Raw genomic sequence first — 27,015 nt, forward strand, 5'->3', positions numbered from 1 at the left:
TGAGATGAGTTCTGCTTTTGTAAAGCAACAAAAGGACGTGGGTGGAAATATTGCTTTGGGTTTTATGGGTGACACAGAGCACTTGTTAATGTTTTTTTTTTATAGAGGGATGGGATGTGTTGATTAAAACTTGGTTTATTGTCTGGAACTAGACGGAACTAGATGGAGAGCACAAACCTGAGTTAGTTTATTTAGAGGCGACAGACCCTCATGATTTGACTCCTCTACCATGAAACTCCCCTAGAATTATGACTCACATCTGTGTTATTATTAGTTATTAATAGTTTATTAGTTATTAGTAGTTTTCCAAGACAAAACAGTGTTGAATTTCTGAAGGATATAAACTCACCCTTTCAAAAAAAAGTTTTTTTTTCATGCTGTTAAAGAACATGAAAATTATTCCCAGCATCTTCATCCAGATCCACACAGAATTTTTTTAATTAAGTGATTCACAACCAGGTATACTAATAATAGTAATAATAATAATAATAATTCACACTTTATTAATCCCTCATGGGGATTACTTGAATTTTTAAATAAAAAAACTGCTCCATTTTATCTTTATATTAGAAAATGATATTTAATCTTGAAAAAAATGTGTGTAGTTTAGACAGATTTTTAATTGTTTTTGTTGTAGGATTAAATCTTTTAGTTATCCATGTGCTCATCAAAAGTTTTCTTGTGCTCCCATTCGCAGCCCATGTTTCCAAAGTTGTTGCACGAGGCTTGTTTTTCTCCCCCAGCAGTGAGTGCAGTCATTGTTGGTCCGTGTGTTACATGTGTAATATCACACAGTGTTAGAGCTTGTGGCCTCTGGTGGGGCAAACCAGATGGGACTTCTATGGAGTTAGCATTTGATGAAGATGTGATGCTGGATCTCGTCATCTCTCCAGCCCACACGTGTCCATCTGCTGCCAGCTACATTGAAAAAATGACAAATGCAATTTCTATTTCTCATATTGTGTTTCTGACTCCTCATTTCAAATCAGTTACTGAATGTGGAGCTCATTATTAACTCACACAAGCAACGGTGGAACATGGAAGAATGAACGCAACATTCATTTCTACCCACAGGCACAAACTAGCAAGACCCACATGTAAAATAATGTCCTTATAAATACGCAACTGGGCACGGAGGCACAGATCACTTCTTCCAGTACAGTGGTAGTGCCTGTAAGTGCATGCATGAATAATAATATGTTCTTACATTATGCATGCATGCATAATTTGTGAGCCTAACTTGCAGACTGTAGGCATTGAGACGTAACATTTAGACTTTTTTTTTTCATTTTGCTCTGGGACTCCTTGTAATGGTTGCATTGAAATCTGTTCTTTGTCTTAGAATCAGATTTCATCTTAGATGCTTTAGGCTTCCAAAACATTTTTTAGTGTAGATCAGAACTTCCAGGATTACTTAAATTCTGAGATTTCCACCTTAAATTAAAGGTGAACTTCAACAATGTGGGTTCACAACTGTTAGCAGAGAAGATTTTATTAACTTCTGCACATATAACTCAACATTATAAGTTATAAAAAACTTATAATAATAACATATTATATAAGTTTTAAATAGTAACCTTTTTTATAGATATTTTTATTAAAGAATTTATTAATTTCACACAACAAAGGATTTCAAGCAAAATGAAATTGTGTGCATATATATATATATATATATATACATATATAAAAATCGGAACCCATCCCTCCCCAATGCCCCACATATTAAAAATAAATAAACGGAAAGAAAAAGAAAAGAAAAGAAAAATAAAGAAAAAAGAATGGAAAAGAGAAAAAAAAAAGAAAAATACAAAATTCAAAGTAATAGTAACCTTCTATCGATGATTAATGATGCATTTTCTCAATTTTTAAGAAGACGTCTGATATGGTCCCTGTTTAAAAGCTGCGTGACAAAACCCAACCTAGAAATATGACGGTGCATGTTCCCTCCTGTATTGATAGAACTCACAGTTGACTTATTACTTTTCTCATTACCTGAAATTCCACCTGCAGATTGTTTTAATTAGATATGGTCTCCTTCTGAGGAGAAAAACAACAGTTAGTGACAAATTCACTAACAAGCAGCCAATTCCACGCGAAAGGAGTCCGGAATTAAATAATGTCCAATCTCTCATCTCATAATGTAGTAAATACGAATCATAACAGTCACGTTTGAGTCAGAGAAATCGACTTTTTCACTGTCTTATTTTGGTTTAATCCGTTCCATTACAGAGCTGCTAAACGGGGGTGGTGATCATTTGTAAATAGGCGGTAGGGTTAGATAAGGACTGCAGGAAGTTTGCAAGTAGATCGAATCATGTAGATAACACATGTATGTAGTCGTGTTTAGAACTGTGTCCCAGCAACCGCTCAGAAGCGGCTCATAGGCATTAATGATTAGATGGGAGCTGATGACACCTCAACCAGCCGGCGCAGATGCTGCAGCCTGGGATTTACAGTAGAGCAGAAACAAATTGTTAGTCATGGTTAGAATTTATCTCTCAGACTGTGTTTTTATTGGTAGATGGGGTTTGCATGCATGAAGGAGTATCCTGCTGATGCTACACAGGTTTTATAAAGGTGCTTTATTTATGGTTCTACATGTCATATTTTATGTAAGGCAAGTAATCTTTGTAGGTAAGAGGTCCATGTGACATTATATAACGGGAAGTATGAGGAGCTCAGAATCAATTTGATGTTTTTGCATTGTTTCAGTTTGTTGTATTTTATCATTATATTTTTATTATAATGTTCCTTTTGCCCTTATGCTGTGATTTTTACATTCTCTACTTGACTCCACTTGGTTTTCTCCCGGCCGTTTTTCCATTACGTACCTCCTCAGAGTGGATGGATGAGGAGCAAAAAACATTCTTATTGTCGTCTTCAGCTCAACACACACCTCTCAAGACATTAACATCTGCATCTCCTCAATATAGCAGCTCCAAATATGTGAAAAAGAATAATGGTCGCTTTGCTGTCTGAATGCACTGTATAGGGGCCATTGCTTTGTGATTTCCATGCAGCAGGTGTGTATCACCTACTTGAAACCTTAAAATATGCATTAAAAAAAAGGAATTCCAGATAACAGATTCTTTCTCTGCTAGAAAACAAGTGCAGCTGATTCTACTTGTTTATCTTATTTACACAAAGGGGTTGATTCATGGTGTCGTGTTGCACGACTCAAGTTTTGCATAAACCAGAAGTCGAGAGAAAATATTCAAAGACCTTTAAATGTGATGAACCTCTTGCCTAACTACCTAAATGACTTTTAAACGGTGCTGCTTTATGCATCGTGTTCTGAAAAGTTCATCGTTTCCCATCATGCTTTTCACCTGTGGGAGCGATTGAGCGATCCTCTGGGAAGCGTTCCAATCAGTTTCCTCTTCCCTTAATGCTGCCGCGTTGCCCTTTTTACACATCACAGTCTCCATTTATGACCGTCTCCTCTGGGCCGTCGCAGCGGTCCCACTCCTTTTTATGCACCCCCCCACAGAGACTGTCCTCCCATTCATCTACCCCTGCAGCCGTTTACCCGCTCTAAATGAAATAAATAAATAAATGAATAAATAAATACATGTGCTTTTCTGCTTTTCGTTATATAATGACTCAGTTTTGGGCAATGAAATCAGTGACATCAGGTGGTTGGATTCAGATTCAATAATAATCATGCACAACTTTATCAATATTCAATTTACTAAACAATAAGAACACAAATGAATCTAAATTGGGTTTTTTAACTGCTGGATGGAGGATGGAGGATGGAGGTGAAGCTAGAAGAGATCCTAAAGAGATTCTTTAGATATCCTTTAAAAGAAATTTTTGTAACATTACATTCAGGAAATGACATCACACAAAAAACTTCTATATAATAAGTTGATATCCAATCAAGAAATACTCAGAAGTGCAAAGTTATTTTTGTGCAATGTGATATTTTATAGCAGCTGGTCTAAAAGTCATAGAAAGTGAATTTTTGTGACTATAAATTTACTCACAGGCATGAATGTGAGTGCGGTTGGTTATTTGTCTTTCATTTCATTCCTATATTTGGCGACTTGTCCAGGGTGTACCCTGCCTCATGCCCAGTGGCAGTTGAGATGTGACCCTGAACAGGAAGAGCGGTAAAGAAAATCCAACATAATCAAAACGAAAAAAGCTATATCACTTATATCCCTTATATCACTTGACAGCTAGATGTTTCCCATCATGCCCTGGGCTTCAAGTGGCTGTAAAATCTCCAAACAGTTGTTCCTGCGCTGCCGCTCAGGAAGTCACGGATCAGCCTTTGAGTGGCCGTCGGCCCACTTCTTGTTTTTCTCATCTTTGATCAGGTACATTTTGCAGAACTCCTCTTAGCGCTGTGACGTTTAGCATCGGGTCAGCATCTGATGCTGGAACACTCATGTTTGACTCCATCCGTGTTTGATGGAGAGCAGCTTTTAAAGGAGGGGGTTTGGGGGGTCTCTGATGGGGCCCGCTAGCGTTAAAACAGATGCTAGAATGTAACGGGAAAGTCACATCTTATATCTTATATACGCTGCTCCACATGAGCAGCACAATTTAAAGTGACACTTTTGATTTTGAGTTAGATTTTTCTCCCGAGTAAAAACAGAAACTTGAGTTATTTGTGGCTCTGCCAGGCAGCCGGATCGTCTCTGGAGTGTTCCTCGTGTTTATTTCCTCTGACATGGAGACAAAAGGTGAATACGAACAAAGCACATGCAGTACTTTTATTTGGAGATTAATAATGAAAGTATTCTTCATCTTCATCTTCAGTAAAGTTCCAGTTGGAGGTTGGCTGCTCAGCTGGTTGACCTTTAGTCAGAATGAGGACGGTTACTTACTTCCTGCCCGCGTCGTAAAACATTTGCAAATGTTTCACTTTAAGAAAACAGATTGTTCTCCTGCTAGTTATATTTTACTTACTCAATAGTTACTCAATAGTATGGTTTTCTGTTGGACTTTGTAATACAACAAAAATCTTAGGAGAAATATTTTTAAAAATATAATCTCAAACACCAAAGATAGGAGGGGACACTACGGCTTTTAAAGCGCTCTTCAGAACTGATTTCATGTTCAAAGAAAAGACTGCATTTTGTCGCATAAAACTTTCTAGTAATAATAAATAAAACCAATGACTTCAAATATATTATGGGATTGTTTTCTGTAAATATGTATGGTTTGTACTGTAGTAATGCAATGCAAAGAATCTCTATCCGTATGTTCGTTCTTCTGTTTGACCCATAATTTTTTTAAAATTAATTTTATGTACTGTTATAATCCCGGAAGGAAAATTAAGAAATGTTAATTATGTTAGTAAATCAATCACACATATGCATATTAGTGTGTACAGGTCCCTGTAATACACACAACCACACAGGAGGGGGCCTGTAAGCATGCAATGGGAGGTAGAGTGGCCAGCAGCCCCTTTGTGGAGTGCCCAAATGAGCAGCTTGTAAGGGGGGTGCCTTGCTCAAAGGCGCCTCGGCAGTGCTCCAGAGGTGAGCTGACACCTCCCAACTCTGGAGCACAGCCAAGGCGCCCTTGAGCAAGGCGCCATCCCGCTCACAAGCTGCTAATCCCACCTAGATTAAATTGTTACAAATGAAAAATAGTTACTGGCTATTTTCATTGTGTCAGTCTTAAATCCTTAATTTAATTTAATCCAGTTAAATTTATATGAATTGAATATAAATATAAATGTAAATAAATTGAAATTGTCATTGGATCTTTCTTCAGAATCTAATCTTTTTTTGTGTTTCTTGTGGTTTTGGGACCCGAGTTGGTTCGGATCCGGAGCTAAACAGCGCTACAGACTGAAACCTCACTGTTTGACATCACTTCCTGTTTTGTTCCCCCTGTCCTGCAGATCTGCACCCCCGACCTGGTGGTGTTCCTGGCCTGCACCAGCCACCGTTTGAAGGAGCGGCTGCAGAAACGCGCTGAGCAGCAGGGACGACCCGACGACAACCCCAAGGCCATCGACCGCCGCCTGACCAACTTCAAGCAGAACTCCGTCCCTCTGGTCAAGTACTTCCAGGAGAGGGGCCTCGTTGTTACGGTGAGTCGCTCGGCGTCGCGTCGATGTGGCTTTGATTTTATCTCCCTACTCCATTAATTATATTCACATTTAATGATTCTGCAGCGGATGATTTACATCCTTTCACTGCCCTCGGTAAAGATTTATCGGATGTGGATTAGATTCAGATGAATGTGTTTATGTCTTAATAACATCATTTATATATAATAATGTATACTGCATTAACAGCAAGATAATATATTGTATTATTATATTAAAGATATATCAGTTTCACTGATATCAAAGAGAATAAAAGGTCATGGCTGTACGTCTCATCAGGATCTGCTCCAAAAACTAAAGTGTCATGGTAACTGTCAGGTATTTTAAGTAGTAGTTCAATGAAAGCAGTGCAAAAAGGTCATCTTGCAGTATTTGAAATGAAATGTAAAAGAAAAAAAAAATCTTGAAATTGCTTCTTTGTCCAGCTCTCCTTTTAAAATGCAGTTTCTTTTCTGCCACAAGTCCAACGCATCACCAAGGTTTATGAACATGTCTCTCTTTTTGTATAAGTTCTAAAAACCAGACAAGTAAACATCGAATAAACACCAAGCTGATCAATAAACCTCATGACAAACACATTTTACTGTTTTATTGTCTAGCGTGTGAGTAAACCGGGAGTTTCAAAAGATGGTTTGCAGAGAAATCTTGATCAAAAAAAAAAAAAAAAAAGCAAAAGAAATGTTTCAAACACAAACAGAATTTAGACGACATGCAGAATGAATGAAGTTTTACTTCTAAAATGTCGATCGTATTTTATCAGACGTTGTGTGACAATGTCTATTGTGGTGATTTTAACACGGTGTGTTCTTGTTGTTGTTTATCCAATAGCATAAATTTCAACATTTCACAACATCGAACAAGTTTCTCGACAACTAATTATCAGAAAACACTCAAATGATAAACCGATGTCGGTCTTTTATTACTGTTTTCATTCTCAGATATTGAAGAAACAAATATTTTTGTCTATTTGTCTGCATTTTTAAGACCTTATCCTCGGGGTCTGGATGGGAAATCTACATTTGTTGTGGATAATTATATACATATCAAGAATATACACGACTATTCTGGGTTTTTTTTGCATACATAATTACAGATGTGGGCTTAAGAGAAATATTTAGTGAAACAAAGACGTTGATTACCATTCCCGACACACACCTGACAGCCAGAGGAGTCGACGGCGACTCCGAAGTAAATTAGAGCCGCTGGGATGTTGATTACATCGTCTCGTTTTGCTGCGGCGGTGCTTTGAGTTACTGCTGGTGTGTGTGTGTGTGTGTGTGTGTGTGTGTGTGTGAGGCAGGTGCGAACAGAAACAATCGGCTGATGCAGCCAATGAGCATCACCTGCCCACTCCTCATCTTCCTCACAGGTACGTCTTCCTCTCAGCTGCAAAGCTGAGAGGAAGACGTACCTTCAGGAGAAAGTCAATTCAATGCTTGTTGAACTAAATTATGAAAGTGAGAGATTTGGGATGGAGTCCATGTCTGTATTTTTATTGGAAAAACTGACTTTTCCCTGGAATGTCAAATTTTTCTTCCCCATTCTGTTTATTGCATTCTAGTTCGCTTCCCTCTTCCTCTCGTTTCTGCTTCAGAATTTATTTGCTTCTTGTTTTTTTCCGCTTGGCTAACGTTGTTTAAGAATACATCTACGGTATTTAGAACCGCAGAGGTGATTTGGAGTTTGGATCCAAACCGCCGTCATTTGACAAACAATTGAAAGGCGACTGTGGCCGGCCAGCCTCTCTGCGAGGTGTAATTACTGCTGTATTACAGTCTGCTGGCTTCCAGGAGAGCGGCGTAATGGCAGCGCCCCGAAGGGAAGGACTGCTGGAAAGGTTTTCCTCTGTTGGAATCCTTTCATAATGCTGCGCTCTAAAATAAAAACACACAAGAGCAAACAAGCCTTTTGACAGATCTCAGCAACGTTTTCAATGCAATAATGCAATTTTTGGGGATAATAAGAGGGAGAAAAGGGGAATACACTGTTTCCTGCACTATAATTCACACATAAAAGCCTTTAATTCTCTGAAACCAACAGTGCTTCTTATACAGCGGTTCCTCTGCTGACAAATGTCTCTGCAGACCAAATGTTCTACTTACGAAACGCCTCAACAGGAAAGTATTGCCTCTAGTTACGAAAGAAATTTCGACTTACGAAAGGAAAAAATCCAGTATGGTCGGATATTCGAAGCTCCCACAGCTCCCTGAACGCAACATTCTTATGGCTGCTCTGCATTTTTTATACTTTATAAAACATTTTCTGTCTGAATTTTGGGGGGGCTTGGAACGGATTAGGGCATTTGCATGGAAAACACGTCTCTACTTACGTAATTTATTCTACTTACTTAATTTCTTTTGGAACCAATTCATTTGGTTAGTAGAGGTAAAACTGTATTGCATCTTAAAAAATTTGGGGGGGGGGGTGTGGATTTGAGAGGAAGAGAGAGAAGCCAAGGCTTGTTATGTGAGCAGGCAGCAGCACAGGTCAGACAACAATCCCAGGTGCATCGATTCGGTGCAATATGACACCTTTAACACCTTTGGGTGACACTCATTTCCTCCTCTTATCACGTGTGTGAAAAAAGAAGTTATTTTAACCTTTTAAGCGTGTTCAGAGTCAAAGGATCGGTCCTCCTGGGTTCGCCCCCATTCAGGAGGCATTAACAGGTTGTCGCTGCCCTCCACTTCTTCTCTGTCTAAACCCCATAATGGAAAGCATGGTGACACAGAAAGGGGGTGGGGGGTGGGAGGTGGGGGGGGGGTCAGAAAACTCTGAAGAACCCTCCAAAGAAATCTTAATGAGATGCTTTGTCCGCTCTGAACACTTGGTTTTTTAATAAAAATTGTGAGATTTCTTCCCCGTCTAGACTCTCAGCCGACGTATGGAGAGAACGCAGTTCATATAAAGACGTCTTTCATCACACGTGAGCCTAAAACCAGCTTCCGGTGGTAAATCCAGAGCAGATTAACATTAACAGACGAACCCGTACAGCTGAGTAAAGGATTATTAGTCATAAATCCCCCCCCCCCACACACACACACACCCCCTGAGGTCCATTGTGTTAATTCTTCATTGATTTCCTGTCTGTTTGCAGTTGATGCCTCATTTGCCCACGTGTGCATTCTAACAGGAGCGTCTCTCTCTGTGCTGAATAAATGAACAGCATCACTAATGTTTATTCAGTACATGCAAAAGAAATAGAAAATAAACTCCAGGCTTTATGACGGTAGTAGTGGAAGTAGAAATACATCTTGTGTGGGTCTTATTTATTAATGAACCACAGAGGATTGGATGTGAACACGCAGCTTCCCTCTTATTCTACTTGATATTCAGCGTCATCTTATTGTACTGGTTTGATTTCTGTCTCATCCCTTCATCTGAAGTAGAAGTATTGAATTAATCTCCCTCTTTTGTTCAGTTCTATTGTCAAGCTGGAACTGTTTTCTCATGAATTGTAAAAAACAAAACAAAAAAAAAACATTAAAAAAATATTGTTGCTGACATTCATGTCTGTTTCTAATTTCAGATCTGGTCTGAGAACAAAAATAGACTTTAAAGATGAGATTAGCTTCTAATTGGATGAGTTGCTCCTGCTCCTCAGTAATTGTCCCAGAAGTAGAACTCAGTAGTTGTTTTTTTTCCCACTAATGAACGTAAAATCCTCTGAGGTGTAATTGCTTTTGTTCGGGAAAGCTTTTAAAAAAAAAAAATGGACCCTTCATTTTTAAAAAAGTCTTCTTGAATATAGCAAGAAGGAAGAGAATTCACTCACGCCACGTCATCGCGGCTGGAAATGTGGAGTCATTCTTACACGTTTATTGATTGTTTATTGATTGTTATTTATTTATCTGTCGTTCTTGTAACATTTTGACACGCAAATCTGGGACTTGTGATCTTCATCTGAAATGTGACAATATTTTGCTTTAAAAAAAAAAAAGATTCGTGTTTTCACGTAGGATGTGGCTTGACAAACACACACACACACACACACATACACACACACATTGAAGCCTAACAGGAGAGAGCAGCAGGATAGAGATAATAGACTATTGCAGCATCAACTGAAGTCATCCTGTCACTGTAGGAAGAAGGAACGGTGTAATTAAATATTCTGCTCCAGCTCCCTTCCCACATGCTGTTAGACGCTCCTGGAGATAAAAACAAACATATCCTACTCATGTCTTTCTTGGTATCCTGTTTTACCTGGGATGATAACGTTTTATTTTATTACCTCTGGAACATGAATCAGATCCTAGCAACGTAAAATTTATTAGGAATACTAAATCACAGCAAACGAATGTACCGATTCTTGAGTCTGAAACGTCTATTTTTATCTGTTATTCTCTCATCTCTGTTTCATCCGTCCTCCTCAAGGAGTCACGACGTGAGATCTTACCGAAGATAAAAATAATTATGTTTGTTTGTTTGTTTGTTGTGATGATGCACAGGAGACCCTCAAAGTTTTGGTTTATTTATTTGAACTCATTATATTTCACCATTAATCATATTTCCGGTGTGAACACCAAACATGTTTCTGAAAAGAGCTTCAAAGTCCAGGATGAGCTGCTGAATGAAAGCTGAACGTTTGTCCTATTCATCTGCCTCTTTTGATCAAAGTCTCCTCAGAGCTGATGGATCAGTCCCCCGTCTTCACCAACAACCTCAGACAGATACTTTTCATTAACATCACGTACAGATACATGCAATAATTCTGACACACCGGATTTTCTGGACTACAAATCTCCCTATTTTCGATGGTTTGGCTGATCCTGCAACTTATATTCATGTGCAACTTATATATTAGAATATAAAAATTTCACGTTTGCTAAATTTGCTGAGAGACTGAACACAAATTCATCCCAAAAAAGAAAATGGTATTCTGCACATTACAAGCTGCAAGTAGTGAACGATTCAGCAGAAATGAGTAATAATAAGGAATAACTGTTAATGTCACTTCGGGTTTGGCTGACGGGTCGATGCTGGAGTCACTTCCAGGCCGCATTCAAAACATTCAGAGTTTAGTGGTCAAAAAAACTGTTAATGCTCCCAGCAGGAACCCGACCCGACCAACATTGGTTCCTACATCATTTGGTTCCTAGCAGATCAATTCTGAGTCGTCTTAACATGACACGTAAAATCTGAATATATAGGGGTGTTAATACATTTTACAGAATGTTAGCATTAGGCTAATTCCCCTAGCATATTGGCGTAATCGGCCCTTAGCCATGGTCCTGAAGCCTAATTACACCCCCTTTATCATCATCATCATCTTCCACATCCTGGCTTACACAGAAAATTAAATGTTTCAACCAATCAGAATTAAGGCTCAGAGTCTACCATTTATCTACTCTAATTATAATAATAATTTTAATTAAGTAAATCAATTAAAATTAATTGATTTACTTAATAAAATTAATTCGATTAATTAAGTAAATTAATTTTGAATTAATTTAAAGTAGTTTAATTAATTTCCATAATGGAACTTCCTTAAGGGATAAATAAAGTTATACTCTACCCTCTTTTTTTTTTTTTGACAAATCGCACCCTGCATACGTACAAACATATGTACATATTCATACATACATCCATGCATACATCCACACATACAGCTAATTTGCAGCACATCAAATAAATGAATTGTGTTCATTAAATCACTAAGAAAACACCAGTGATCAGAAAACCAGCAGCAGGACAATCTTGCCTAGCATGAATAAATTAATGCACTCGCTTTCTTGTAGACGACTTACAGGTCAGGGGTCACACTGGAGCCTATTCCAGCTAACCGTAAATGAGAGCAGGGTTGACCCTGGATGAGTCGCCAGCTCCACACAGGCATTAGATATCACTCCCAATGCAGTAAGACAGCTTCGATCAAACAGCATGTACTGCTGCAGTGTGGCAAGTAGTAACTTTGAGACAGTTGAACCCATTCAGTCATTGATCACCTTTTGAAAAGTGATCAGCCTTTAAAAAACAGTTTTTCTTGGACTCTGAATCACCTGCATCGTCCAAACAGGAGCTTTACCTGCTGATGTCAGCAGATGCTGGGGGGGGGGGGTCCCAGTGCCTCTGATGGGTTTTTAATGGGGAATCCTCAGTTCCCGTTCTGCAGGAGGACCAGCAGAACCGTCATGGGCTGAAGGGACTCTCCCACACAGCAGACACATCTTTTTTAGGTTGTTGCCATGGAAACTCCAGAAAGAAGCTGGTTTGTTAGTTGTTGTTGCCGCTGCCATCCTTAGTTTACCTTTTGCCTGACTCACTTCGTTCAGTTCGTCATTTAGAGATGATTAGTGACCCAGTAAGAAGTTCTGCTGACACCACCTGAAGTCTGTTTTATCTACTCTTCTTCATGCCTTTGAGCTTCCTGAGAGCTGATTGGAGCAGAGGACAAACCAGCTTCCATTTCATTCCAAAAGCAGATTCCTCTTGATCAGTTTGTGAATTCTTTATGTGCAAAGGAAGATGAATAATGTAAAACCAAGCGAGACCAACTGAGACCAAAGGGAGGTGGACTAATCCACTGTTAGATTCTATGTGTGGTGAATCCTAAATCACCACAGGAGGTGGGTCCCAGCGTCACAGGTCAGGTCTTATTTTGAGACTCAGCCTGGATGATGATGATGATGGTGATGGAGAGGAAACAGACTGAGGGTGACTCCCGGGTCGGTGAGAGGCGGGAATAAGCTTTTCTGCATCACATGCATGAATGAATGACATGAGTGATTCTTGTTTTTGCCCTTTCAGTTGGATGCCGATCGAGATGAAGAGGAGGTCTTCTGTGATATCAGCATGACTCTGGACAACAAGCTGCTTCCATCCCAAGAGCCTGCAGCCGGTAGGATGGAAACAGAGCTCAATATACACTATGTAGAACGATAGGAGATAAAATTAGTCTGCAGACTGTCGTGACCAGAGAAACATTTGTTCCATTTTACAATTTTTTTCTTGAATCAATCCACCCTCAATATTTACATTATGGTTATAAAAATAATCTTATTGTGCAGAAATTAGTATAAAATGTTGTTGCATCATAGATAAATGACACCTGTAGACACAATAAAGTTCTTTAATGAATAATAAAGCTGGTTTGAATAATATTTAGGAAAAAAGGCCACATTTTTTTCATCAATAATTTTGATTTATAGACAAATGCATCTTACTCTTTCCTCAAAAACAGAATCTGGAGTCAGAATCACTGCATGTATCTGTACATTTACCTAAGAAAATATTGCAACCATCAGTTTGAGGATGAGGATCTGTTATTTTAAGACATTAACAATTCTAATACGCCAACATGAACATTCTGAAGAAAGGTTGATCTGCATCCCGAGTACTTCAGGGTACTTTTACTCAAACGAAAATATCTGAGTACTTTTGTAACTTTGTAATTTTTATTAGGTTAAATTATAGCAAGGTTTTATAGGAGTTACTCATCCTTTTATGTCTAAAGTGACAGGATGCAGTTTTTACTGCAGCTCCAGGTCAAACAATGGAGGGAGATGGAAGCAGTTTTTTAAGTGCTACTGATACATGTGTTAACTAAACACACACACACACACACACACACACACACACACGCAAAAAGAAAAATCAAAAGCATCACCCACCAGCACACTGCTAGTTGGCATAGCAACCGGTGAAACGGGGTTAGAGATGCTTTGTGAGAACTGGTGAATTAATAAGGTTAGAGTTAGTCTTTAATCAGTCAGATAGCATCACTGACTATATGGTTAATGTGGGACCTGGTGATGTGGTGAATACTCAGGATTCACATTCCTGACTGACCAAAAATCCTTCGATTTCATATATATTTAGAGTATATATAGAATGTTTGTATGGATATTTATATTTATGCCTGTATATATACTGTATGTATGTATGTATGCAGGGTGCATACCAGTGGTGGGGGGGGGGTTGTCTTTTCTCCACATCTCTGAACTTCGGAGTTAGAAACAAACCCACAATGCATTTCTGTTCATGGAGACGTTCACCAACATGGAGACTGAAGACAATTCAGGTCAGGTTAAAGTTAGAGCAGCAAAGTAGACGATGGACTACCTGTAGGAACTAAATGATGTAGGAACCAATGTTGTCCTCCTGTAGGAACTAAATGATGTAGGAACCAATGTTGTCCTCCTGTAGGAACTAAATGATGTAGGAACCAATGTTGTCCTCCTGTAGGAACTAATTGATGGAGGAACCAATGTTGTCCTCCTGTAGGAACTAATTGATGGAGGAACCAGTGCAGAGGTAGAGATGTAAAAAACCAGAGGGGGGGATGATCCCCCATCCTCCCCAACAAATTACACCCTGTATGTATGTATGGATGTATTTATGTGCATATGTGTGTGAAGTTATTACATGAGTAGTTCTTAGAAGAAGCTTCCATCATGTTGGAAACGGCTGAAACTGACTCAAAACAATGTGAAAGAAGCCGTTTGAGAGCAGAAACCGGCCTCGTCTCTGTTCAGAAGCTTTAAGAGAACAGTTTGTGCTTTTGATAAACCTGACTCGCTTCATGTTCTGGGGTTATCGAGCTGCGTCACGCTCAGTCACGGCGACAGCGTAGGCAGGAGGAGAACCGACGTCTATTCAAAACACGCAGGAATGACAGAACCGCTGGCTGAAAACCACACGGACAAGAAGTGACACGATTTTGTGTCATTTCATCAAATTAACCGTTTTCCTGTGAATTTAACAGGAGATGTAAAGCTGTTGAATAAAAAAAAAGTCAGAAGTTACCTGGCGGAACTTAACATTATCATTACAGCAGTGATGATTACTGAGGGGTTGAAGAAGCTTTGGAGAGAAGCTTCAGGTATTGAAAAATCTGGATGTTAAATAATTATGAAAGGTCCACACATCACATTCAAAAAAAAGCAAATAAAATTCTGAATTTAAATGATCTTATATATTATGCAGCCAATTAGAGAACAGCTTGTGGTCACCTGCTCACCAAAATTAGAAAGGCTTCCATAAATGTTTGGTTGCAGCCTCTCAACCAGGAAGTTTATACATCCACAGAAAAATCAACTCCATTCTGCAAGGCCACGTGTTTTTACTCATGGTTGATGAGGAAAAACATTTTGGCATCATAATTGTAAAAAATACGAAGCACAAATAATAAAGAGAAAACAACTCGACAGCTTCTTTTTAAATTCTCTGCTTTCGGTGATAACATCCAGACACGTTTTACGACCGAGGCTCGCAGTGATCCTTGACACCTAAATTGATCTCCCTGGTTCCTTTCTGCTGCATGGAAACACCAAAGAAGATGTTGTTGGTGAACTTATATCATAATAAAAATAGATATTTGGAGAAAATAGAGGCTTGCATGAAACAGTGAAGCTCATTCAACGCAAGAAAGAGATGAAATCTCGCTTTTAACTAATATGAAGCCATCATGGATGAGAAGCCAAATGTATGATTTTCAAGGTATTCCTGTGAATGCTTACATACCACAAGTGGATAGACGGCTGCATTCGTCAGATCAACATGGCTCTAAGCATGCAGGCTCTTACTGGCATAATGATTGAATGGCCTCGCATAAAAGTGTTACACCTTGATAAAAAAGTTTTTCTTCCCTTTTTCCAACATCAGAAAAAGCATCACATTAACAAAAATGCTCTTAGAAATGGAGAGATAGTGCACCATTCTGGCTGAAAGAAGTCACATTGCATGTGTAAGGTTAACAGAATCCAAGAAGAAGGAAAGCGAGGATGATTGTCACAGCTGCACCACATCTTATTAGCAAAAAGAGTTTTGACAAAATGCATGAGAAAATTCATTTCTCTCTGCAGTTTTTCAAAGCTGCATCTAACCCAGATCTCTGAGAAACACTAAATCTGCCGGGGGTGGGGGGTGGGGTGGGGGGTGTTATTCACGACCCATTTCCGACGAGCAAAAGTTATGACGATACTATCTGTTGGAATTTGTCACCCTCAGCAGTTTTTCTGACAACAGGAAGTTCAAGTTGTCACGACACGTAATGAACCACAAGTTGTGGATAGTTTATGTTGGTTGTATTGGTCGGATGGTTTAAGAATCGTTACTATAGTTGTGACGATCTGCTGAAGGAATAAAGCACGGAACATTTTGGACTCCTATGTACGTCTCAAATGATGAGAATTGATGCGTTCCAGTTATGTTCATTCAAAAACTCAATCCACACAGATTTTGAACCCCTAAATGGATAATTATTTCTAAATCTATTTGATAATGAGGATAAAATCCTCACGATACATTTTATTTTACAATGTCTTATATTTGAGGATTTGTCCACTTGTTTAAAACCACGTTTCAAAAATCTTTAGCTGAAATGTTAATTCATTATAATTAAAAAAAAATTATAATGAAATAAGACCAATGAAATGTGACTCCCATGTCTAATGGTTCTTGTGTTCAGGTCCCAGTGAGCTGGATCTCAGTCTACTGGGTGAAGCCAGCAGCCTGGCTGATATTGCATGCAAGTGTGATGAGGTAAGATTTATTTTGACTTATGGAATATTGAAGGTGACGTATTTTCTTCTTTTTTTTTTTTTTGAACCTTTTTTGTATTTTCTGTATCACAGAAGAGAAAAAAAACAAGTTTTTTTTCCCTCGTTTGATTTATTTTGAGGTTTTGGGTTATATAGGATTCTATCCCAGGCAGCTATGGGCAAGAGGCAGGATACGTGTTGCCAAGGCAACACAGTAACTAACAAATTATTTAAGGTGTCATTGTGGCATAATAATTAAAAAGGAATCACATATCTAATTGTTATGCAGTAAAGAATAAGATCAATTTTTTTGTTTTCTCTTTTGTCTCTGTGTGACTGCAGATAGGACTAATTATCTCCAGCTAAACTAAGCAGAGCATCACGCTTGACTGAACAAGCCATTAAGAAAAACGCGATAGTAGCCCCCGGGTTAACCGAGCCAACGACTCTATAACATGTAAAACTAGGACCACATTTTTAAAAGGTGGGATCAGGATTCAGTATCCCTGGTTATTCCTGGTTAAATAAAAGCATCATTAATGTACAGTAATGATGTCTGGAGTCTGACCTTTCACGTCCTCCATCGCTCCCCCCAAACCAGCCAGCAGCACCGGCTGCAGCTGCAACACCGACTGTTTTAAAGATAAGAGAATGAGCTAAATGTCAAACGTCCCCTCCCGCTCACAAGTGCGTTATAATGCAACAACCTTGTTTTGAGTGCATTTTCATCTTCAGTAACTTAGTAACAGCCTCATAGTCCTACCTACGGAATGTCCTTATCCCATCACACAAAATCATCCTTTAAATCGCCTCCTTATCCCCTCGTTCCACATCTTCCACTCTCTCTCTTTTATTTATCGTTTCAAAAAAAAAAAGGCAACCAGTGAACTCCTTTCAAAGGCCAGGTGATTCAGAGAGGTGTGTGTTCGTATAGATGGAAGACGTGTTGTGTAACACGATGAGCATCGTTCCTCCACGTGGTCCTGATGCTGCGGTGAAGAAGAGCCCCGACTCTCTCCCAACCAATTAATCAGTCGATTTATGCTTTATTGGCATTGTTTTATTATCATATGTCCCATTAAAACTCTTGTGTCACCATAAAATGTTTTAAAAAAATAGTAAAAGTAGTTAAAGCTCAGTAAAAAAAGTGAAAAGACGCAAGCCTCAAATTTTGTGTTAAATAAATAAACTCAAATAAAAACAGCTTTCTGTCAGCTTCTCCTCTAATTTTATCCAACTCAAAGGTTTTTTTCATTAATTTCCTCCTTTGCTGCCTGATGGAGGATCATAATTGGTTTTCAATGTCCAATTAGAGACACCGGAGGGCACATCCCTCTCTTTGCTATTATTAGTTTATTTTCCTCACCAATAATTTAGTGGCAGTTCAGTAAAATATTTTTGTTCCTCTCTCTTCTTGTTTTTGAATCTTCCAACCTTTATATTACCGTATTCGGCTCCCTTAACATTAACAACCCTTCTGTTTGTTTAAGAATCCTGTTTGTTTCCCTCTTCAGCTGTCAGTTGGTCTGATTTCATTTTCTTGTACCTCAGTGGTTTATTGTCTTTCTTTCTTTTTTTTAATTTCCCACCCTTATTCATCCTTTTTTCTTGCTTTCCAGTATTTATCTGTATTTCATTGCACTTTAAAGAATTAAAAAAATCTTTTAACTAGCATTACAAGCAAAAACACCCGCAGTATTCAGTAACAGATCCTTTCAAGATCAAGATTCTATTTATCTTTTTTTTTTTCCGTCTGTGCAGATAATTTTATGAAGGTTATTTTGACAAGACAGTTTATGCACACAAGTTAATTCGTGCAGCAAATGACAATAAAAAGAGAAAAACGGTAATTTACATATGATCATTGTGAGAGAATATAGCATAGAGATTTGCACTGCTCAGCTCCAACCTTAAGAATCGATTAGCAATCAGTGAATTAGGTTGTTTTTAATATAAAATCAGCATATATACACAGTCACTGCAGCATCATAATGTAATACTTTAAAAAATCAAGGTAGCGTTGATTTACTTGGTAAAATACAAATACCTCAAATCACACACTAAATCTTGGTGCATAATCCACCGGAACCTGTAATAGGGCGCCTCATTATCCACCAGTGTGACCCCCCCCCAGCGTTATTCATATCCAGTCCGACCCAAAGTAACACCTCCCGTGTTAATACGATGCAAATGAGTCCTTAGAAGACACCAGTGAGAGGCGAGCAGAAACACACGCCCCCGGCAGCAGGTACGTTCCTGCACCTCCTGCAGCCGGCGGCGACATTCTGTCAGGTGGAACAAAGACGCTGTGCTGCCTCATCATCCCATATTTGTGACCCGCGATGTGACACGGAGATGGAAAATGTTAGCAGGATGAGTCATAGCAGGTGGAAGATGAGGCGGATTGAAGGGCAGAGAAGCTGTTCCTGCGTGTCTGGGCGGCAAAATCTCACTGACATTTCCCTCCAAATATTACTTTCTTTTCACAAAATTATTTCTTGAGAGAAAAATCTGGTGTGGATGGAATCGAATGCGGTGTGGATTCACCTCCATGTGTGGGACTGGGGCGTATCCCTGCTGACTTTTCATCACTAGATTTCACAATCATGTCGTCTTAAGGTCAATTTCTGGTGATCAATACATCTATATTGCATATTTTTTGGAAGGTTCTGAGGTGAACATGAATGATGCTCATTTTTCTATAAAAATAGAAGTCAATTATTATAAGAATATAATAACATACAATGGGGTTTGAGCCATAACCTTCTGATAGTGGGCGATGTTCTTACAAGGCTGTATTAGGATGGTTTAATTTACATTAATGATGCAAAAATATTCTAGAAATTCATGATTTGTATGTGTCCGCACTTTAAAAGAAGATTTAATGTACATTTATATCAAACACAAACTAATAATCCCTCATCTGAAGGATTTTTTTTCTGATTATTTGGACTTTGATTGCTTATTGATTCCACTATAGAGGACTGGGTTTTTATTTTTGTCTGCACAGAAGAATCCTTCTCTTAAAACAAACAAGGAGCATCCCAGAAATAAAAGAAACATGGTTTCTGTGTTGGTATCTTGTCTCCATTACATGTGAAGTAATGTGTGTGTGCGGTAGCCTTGAGTCATCCGACCAGTTGGTGTACCCACATCACAAGCTGGCTTGTCCTTGGCACCGCACACACACTCCCCCACAGTGGCGACAATTATTCACCACAAAACAGCTCTGAGGCGCTGCATTCTGGGTGTTTTCTGACTGGGGCTGCACTTCTTCTTCATATTGACACACACACACACACACACACACACACACACCTTCTAAATCACACCCACCAGGTCGCTTTCAGGAGCTGACAGTGTATGTAAATGTCAAAATTGATTGTTTTCAGAAGTTTTTTATTCATTTATTTATTTCAGTGGTTTAAGTGGATTTTGTTGGCGTCTGTGAGGTCTTTGTCTCACACGTGGGTTTCGAGGCCACAGCTGTTCAATTCATTTCACAAACCTTTCCAAAAAAAAAAAAATGCAGAATGTTGACAACTTAATTCACATATTTTCATTTTACAACTTATTATTCCTCAGGTGTATAATTAACATTAGCCTAAGGGGTGAACTTTCCCAAAGGAATCAAAGTAAGTTGTGTTTATATCTGTTGCTTGTGCAAGAAAATACATTGGAACTTGTGATTGTCTTTAGCTCTGAGATTATTTCTGTCTTCTTTATCACTTTGTACATCCAAGGTGTGAAGTTGCTTACGCACAGTTGTTGTTTTTTTTACGGATGCTTTGAGTTTCAAACCGTTAGAGAACCACAGTGGAGCAGAAACAGAAGACAAAGGTTCACCTCAAACTGTCTTCACAGGTTGAAGAAGAAGAAACTGGGAACGCTGAAGCAACCACAGAAGGTAAAGTGATTAAACGACTTGTTTTCCCTTGATTGCCTGCAAACAATCCAAACACACACACACACACACACACACACACGCACACACACACTAAACAACACCCCATCTATCACCAGGCTTTTGTTCGCCGTTACACCAGCAGCAGCTCCATTTAGTGTTTAATCACACACACATTGTTCCATCTGAGTAAATGCCACGTGTGACACACAATCACCAGGTACCTGCAGGATCCCTGCGTGAGAGCACACACACACACACACACACACACACACACACACACACACACACGTGTGTGTGTTGTCATCAGAGTGATTAGCACCAACAGGTTCAGTTCAGCAGTGGAGGGGAGGAGCACGCTTCTGTCCATTCACTATTGCCTGTTAGACGTGATGTTTATCTTGTCAGCTAACGTTGCTATGCTAACGTGAACCTGCAGCGGAGACAGGAGGAGGAGGAGGAGGAGGAAGAGGAAGATGACACCTGCTTGATCAGAGGAAAACAAGCCTTGTGATTAGTAAACTATGCAGCACTCAGGGAGCTCAGGAACATCCCATGATGTTTTATATATCACACATTCTCACTATTTACAAACGTGTTCACAAACATTCAGGATTTGACTCTTTTTCTAATTTTCCAACTAGAGTCCTGATTAGTTTGTTTTGTGTGCAGCGATCTCTGTGCTGAACTGTGACACATGTAGAACTAACCGTCTGTCCTCTGACAGGTTACTGCACAGAACGGAAGAAACCAAAGGTCATCTTCATGATGGGTAGGTACGAGTACGGGTATGGGTACAAGTACAAGTACGAGTACGAGTACAGGTAAGGTACAGGTGCAGGTATAGATACGATTATGGGTGCAGGTACAGGGAGATGTACAGGTAAAGGATTGAGTACAGGTAGAGGTAGAGGTATGGGTACAGGTGGAGGTACGGGTACAGGAAGAGAAACAGTTACTGGTACAGGTAGAGGTACAGGTACAGGAATAGGTACAGTTACTGGTACAGGTAGAGGTACAGGTACAGGAATAGGTACAGTTACTGGTACAGGTAGAGGTACAGGTAGAGATATCGGTACAGGAAGAGGTACAGTTACTAGTATAGGTGGAGGTATGGGTACAGGAAGAGGTACAGGTACAGGAAGAGAAACAGTTACTGGTACAGGTAGAGGTACAGGTACAGGAATAGGTACAGTTACTGGTACAGGTAGAGGTATTGGTACAGGAAGAGGTACAGTTACTGGTACAGGTAGAGGTACAGGTAGAGATATCGGTACAGGAAGAGGTACAGTTACTAGTATAGGTGGAGGTATGGGTACAGGTAGAGGTAGAGGTACAGGAAGAGACACGGATACAGGAAGAGATACAGTTACTAGTACAGGTAGAGGTACAGGAAGAGGTACAGTTACGGGTACAGGTAGAGATACAGGTACAGGTACAGGTACAGGTACAGGTAGAGGTACGGGTACAGGTAGAGGTACAGGTAGAGGTATGGGTACAGGAAGAGGTACAGGTAGAGGTATGGGCACGGCTGCAGGTACTATAGCACTACAACTAGAGGTAGAAGTAGAGGTACGGGTGCCGTTACAGGTGCAGGTACAAGTACAACTATAGCTACAGGTACAAGTAGATTGTGATCATACTGGAAGCTGTCTAACATCCATCTCTCTGGCATTTAAAACATCGTGTTGCTCCTGCCTTTCTGCTCTCTAAGCTGTTGGCAGTAAAAGTTGAAGGAGGAGTTTTTGATGGCTTTAGTTTAGAAAATAATAATAAAATCAGACTCTACTCACTTTCTCAGCTCAGACCTTTAAATTTAGACTCCATCATTACGTTGAGATGAAGCTCCTGAAGAACCTGCTGATGGAACGGGGAGGAAGATCAACTGTTTTATTGAATTCTGGACCAGTCAAAGAAATAAATCCTCCTCAGTCTGAATGTTAAACGTTAAAGGTTTGCAAACGTTGAGTCTTTATATTAAGAAGCCATTTTTTAAAAATGCTTAGAAAAAAACCCCCGATTGATATATTCAATCATTAACAAATACATTTTTAATTAGAAAGAATGATCAGTTTTTTATTTTATTTATTTAGTGATTTGCAGCAGGAGGATAATTTATGTGGAACTGACTTACAATAAAAAAATAGAGTTATGATGGGGGAGCTTGTAACCCGTGGCAACAGTTGCTCACTGATATTTTTAATACATTTTTGACAGACTGGAGCTCCGTGACACAGGGGACTATATATGGATTATATTTAAAAAAAACAAGCAATGCCAGAGGGATCAATTTGCAGTGAACTAATTTCAGGGAGTTTGACAAGAAAATTGCAAACATAATTTAAAGGTGATGAAGCATATAATATATATAACAGTCTGCAGAGAAGGTATTACCTACAAATAACCATGAATGGTAACAATTACATTTAACATTCATACAATGTAGATGACAGACAAGTTATTTGATTTTTCTTGATTTTTGATAGAAAACATTTTTACATTTATTCCCCCCCCCCAGGTTTTAATTTTGCTGCTGATCACATTAAATAAATACATGTAAATGTTAATAAATCACATCTTCAATAAACATGAAGTATCTGAATTAAAAGGAAGCCAGAAGCTCATCTCGCCTGTAGGTGATCACGTCTTCAGACCATTTTATTGTAACAAAAGGAAGTGTTTCCTACTGTAGAATAGTCATCCATCACATCTAATCAGTAACAACACTGTGATGAAGCTTTTTGGGTCATCTGTGCTCTTATTTCTATACAGATTTACTAAAATTTAATGAACTTCACTTAAACCAAACATTTTATAAGCTGGGCTTGCGCTATCCATTCGCCACGTCGCCATAGGCGAAGTCAATTCCTGATTGGCTACGAGGTTTTTAGCGAAGGAAATTAAGAATCCAGTGTTTTGTAGTAGAGTTTGTGTTAAAGTCCTCATTAATAAACAAATGGTGAATCCTGAGAGGGGGGGGGGGGAGTGGTGACAGACCGATCAGAAGGTCAATGAAAGATATTATCAATACTTGTTTGTAGTCTTAGACTTTTGTTCCCTATGACCCATTTTCTGAAAAAATTCACGAGGGGGGCCCCCCCTGACCTCTGTCTGTGTTCATTATGCCCCACTCCCCTTAAATGGATAAAGGTGATTGTGTAACTGTGTGACTTCTAATACGGTAAAAACAGCCAAGACCTTTGTAATTTAAGTTTGAATAAATCAGAGGGAGAGATTTCTCCACAGAAATTCTTCCTTGCGTTTTGACTTTGCTAACAAGCTGTTCACAGTCAGGCTTCAGCCCTTGAGGATCATTATTTTACTTCCTGGCTAAAGGTGCCAAAGCAGCTGAGGAAGGCCTTTTAGAGCCTGGTGAAATAATTTAAAGAAGTGAAAATGTGCTGAATGAATGAATATATAAACACACACTCTCTGCTGGAATACCTTTCCCCAGCTGTCACTAGGAGACGGGGATGAGGGAGTTTGTTTCTGAGGAGAATTCTGATTGGCGGGGGCCACATCCTCCGTTTTATTCCTGGGCTTGAGGCTGGTGATGATATATAACCAGTTCCTATTGGATGTTCACACAGCTTCAAGGCTGTGTATTAAACTTATTCTGCAATAAAACACCTAAAAAAACTCCCGACACAGCACTGCCGCGAAGAGATGAAATAGATTTTTATATATTTTTGAAAGAAATTAGGAAAAATTGAATCAATAAATGTTGGCTGGGCAGTAAAAGAACGTTTCCCACCTGCTGTGTCTGCGTTATTGTATTTATTAAGATGTGTGCTGCTTGCAGTTGGATTTTTTTTTTTTTCCTCTCAGGGTTTGGCAGCAGAGAGAGGTTGTGACGCAGCGCTGATGCAGTAACGGCTCAGATTATGTAGATTATACAGTCATTCAAATGGAGTTCATCTGTCCGTGACACGAGGTCCAGCAGGATGAGAATAATGAGAATTTGTGTTTTTGTTGATATCTGATGATAAACATGATGCCTGAGACTGGGACTGGATTCAAGGATGCTTATGTGATGTGAGGAAGGTCTGGACATCTATTGGTGTGTGTGTGTGTGTGTGTGTGTGTGTGTGTGTGTGTACACATGCGCTAGTACTGGTGCAATGAGAAAATCCACTGATGAACATACTGACGTTTAGAAAATATGGAAAAGGTAGGTTCTCTTAGTGTTTTCTAATTACTTTTTTCCACAGCAATTCAAGGACATTTAATTTTTAATTTTTTAATTTAATTTATTTTTTTTTAATTTATTTTAATTTCAATTTTATAGTACGTTTCAACAATCCATGGGGTTTTAAATGTTTGGATTTTCTCCTTTAAAATGTATTTAAAAGCTTAAAATAGAGTTTTATGAACCGAATATTATTGGGAATGCAGCTACTCATTGTGTGTGTGTGTGTGTGTGTGTGTGTGTGCTCTCAGGTGGCCCCGCCTCGGGGAAGTCCCTGCAGTGCGAGCGACTGGAGGAGCGCTTCGGCCTGCGAGGCGTGGCCCTGGGGGGCCTGCTGAGCTCCGAGCTGCAGGCTCAGAGCCAACGAGGGAGACGACTGAGAGACGTCCTGGAGAGAGGAGACCAGCTGCCAGAGGTGTGTGTGTGTGTGTGTGTGTGTGTGTGTCTCTTACAAAGAGTGTGATGTGAGAAACACAACCACACTGAGCTATAACTGCGATTATTCTATAAGCAGTAGAGCAGAAACTCATTGCCACAACTTTTGCACAAAACATAAAAGTCACCAAGGTAGAATGTAGGAGAACATCCAGATGGAAGTTTTCTAAGAAAAAAAAATAGAAAGTGCAATTACAAAAAAAAAAAAACAACCTAGCAAAAACTAAAGTGAGGGTCGGGGCAGATTTGTGGTCCATGTAAAGTAAATTCTGCTCCTCCGTGTTTATCTTGGGCTCCGTGAGAAACAGTCAGTAAGTACAGGTTGTCCCGGACAACCTGATGACGAATGGAAGGCAACATTCTGCTTCTGCAGTAATACACAAAAGTATGTATTTACAACCTCCTTTAAAGTTTCTATGACTCCCTTTTGGCATCAAATACTTTTTTATCAATCCGATCTCTTCTGGTCGATGCGGAGATCGTCTTGATACTCTTGCCATCATATTATATAGGTATTTTGAGATAATCAAAGTGTTAATAAAGCTGTCTAAATCAAAAAATTGCCCTCAAAGCCCTCACAGGTTGATCCATTTGGAGAACATTTTTCTACGTCTAACTGTAGTTTCGACACGACTCGAAAATCCATCACCTTTAAATGAGCTGCGGCGATGAAACGTAAAAACACTGCAAAGAGCTGGCGGTTTCAGATACTCACATTAAATATTGATATCCCTGAACGCAACGCTTTACTCTCATAAAAATATAAATAACAAATTATTGTAATGCTAAATTTTCAGCGGCTGCCAGGCAGTGAGTTTAATTTTCGCAACTCAATTGAATTAAATCAGTTAATGGACTTTTGGGTCTTAGTAATATTATGTGCTCAACTGAGGAACGTTTATTTTTGTAAATGCTTTGGAGCCCCTTGAAGTGAATTCAAACCCAGATTTTCTGCACGTCCACAGATCAGACTTGTAATAATCAGAATATTTGACGAGTGATGGATTAAGCACAGATTTACTCTTAACTTCCTGTCATTTTTGTGGTGAAACCCGAAGCTCAGCCGTCTAAGCTCCTTATATCACATTGAGGTCACGTCCCATGAGGTTCACTAATGCACCACAATTTACTTGTATACTGTTAGAGTTAGTTATGGAAAGAGATGCTGATTTAATGGAGGATAAATAATCCCACAGTGGGATTTGCTCGACTGCACCTCCCTAGGTGTGTAACTAAAACACATTAAAACATCTACTTTAACACAAAAATCACATCCATCGCAGTGGAGATGTTGATGTGAAAGAGAGATGAAATGCGTTTCACTTGACTGGACTGTTGCCTGGAAACAGAAAGTAGAATTTAATGTTCTCTGAGGGGGTAATCCCGTCGCTCTTCATCATGAGGGGGCAGGAAGAGGAAGAACAGCCAGCCAATGGTGGAATAGAACCAAAAACATTCACTCCTGTAGGTTTTAGTCACTACTTGACTCCTGTTGAACAGTTAACTTGATGATTTTTAATAAAAATGCTATTTCACAACAAACTTGATCTATTTTATTGATAGGTGACCAAACATAACATTTGATTTGTTTTGCTGATTTATTAGTTCATTCGTTGGTTCGACCACCTGTTTGTTTCGTCTTTCATTTGTTTGTTAAAATTCCTCTTTTTTTTTTTGTAATCCTTTGTTGGGAAGAAAATAGAGCAAAAAAAGCAAACAAACAAAGATAAAACAGTGAAATTATTCTGCACACACTTTAACTAGTGATCATTTCTGACGATGTTTACGTCCTTGGACTTCAATAGGATCACAAATGTACTGTATGACTGAGAATATATATATATATATATTTACAATTCTGCATCCATCAGAGTCAGAAACGACCTTAAAGGTTTTCTCTGCTTCATTTCTTTTGTCTGATCCTTGGATT

General features: G+C 39.1%; 1 protein-coding gene across 1 annotated transcript in view; it reads left to right on the forward strand.

Moving 5' to 3' along the window:
- ak5 (adenylate kinase 5) overlaps nt 1-27,015 on the forward strand; it is a 42,553-nt gene that overhangs the window by 11,452 nt on the left and 4,086 nt on the right. Inside the window, exons 6-11 of the mRNA XM_068340662.1 lie at nt 5,864-6,055; nt 12,824-12,914; nt 16,485-16,558; nt 20,422-20,464; nt 21,189-21,233; nt 24,902-25,065. Of these exons, the coding sequence (XP_068196763.1) occupies nt 5,864-6,055; nt 12,824-12,914; nt 16,485-16,558; nt 20,422-20,464; nt 21,189-21,233; nt 24,902-25,065 (609 nt within the window). The remainder of the gene's footprint in view (nt 1-5,863; nt 6,056-12,823; nt 12,915-16,484; nt 16,559-20,421; nt 20,465-21,188; nt 21,234-24,901; nt 25,066-27,015) is intronic.

The sequence above is a fragment of the Antennarius striatus genome, chromosome 18, assembly GCF_040054535.1.
Source record: "Antennarius striatus isolate MH-2024 chromosome 18, ASM4005453v1, whole genome shotgun sequence".
Lineage (NCBI taxonomy): Eukaryota > Metazoa > Chordata > Actinopteri > Lophiiformes > Antennariidae > Antennarius > Antennarius striatus.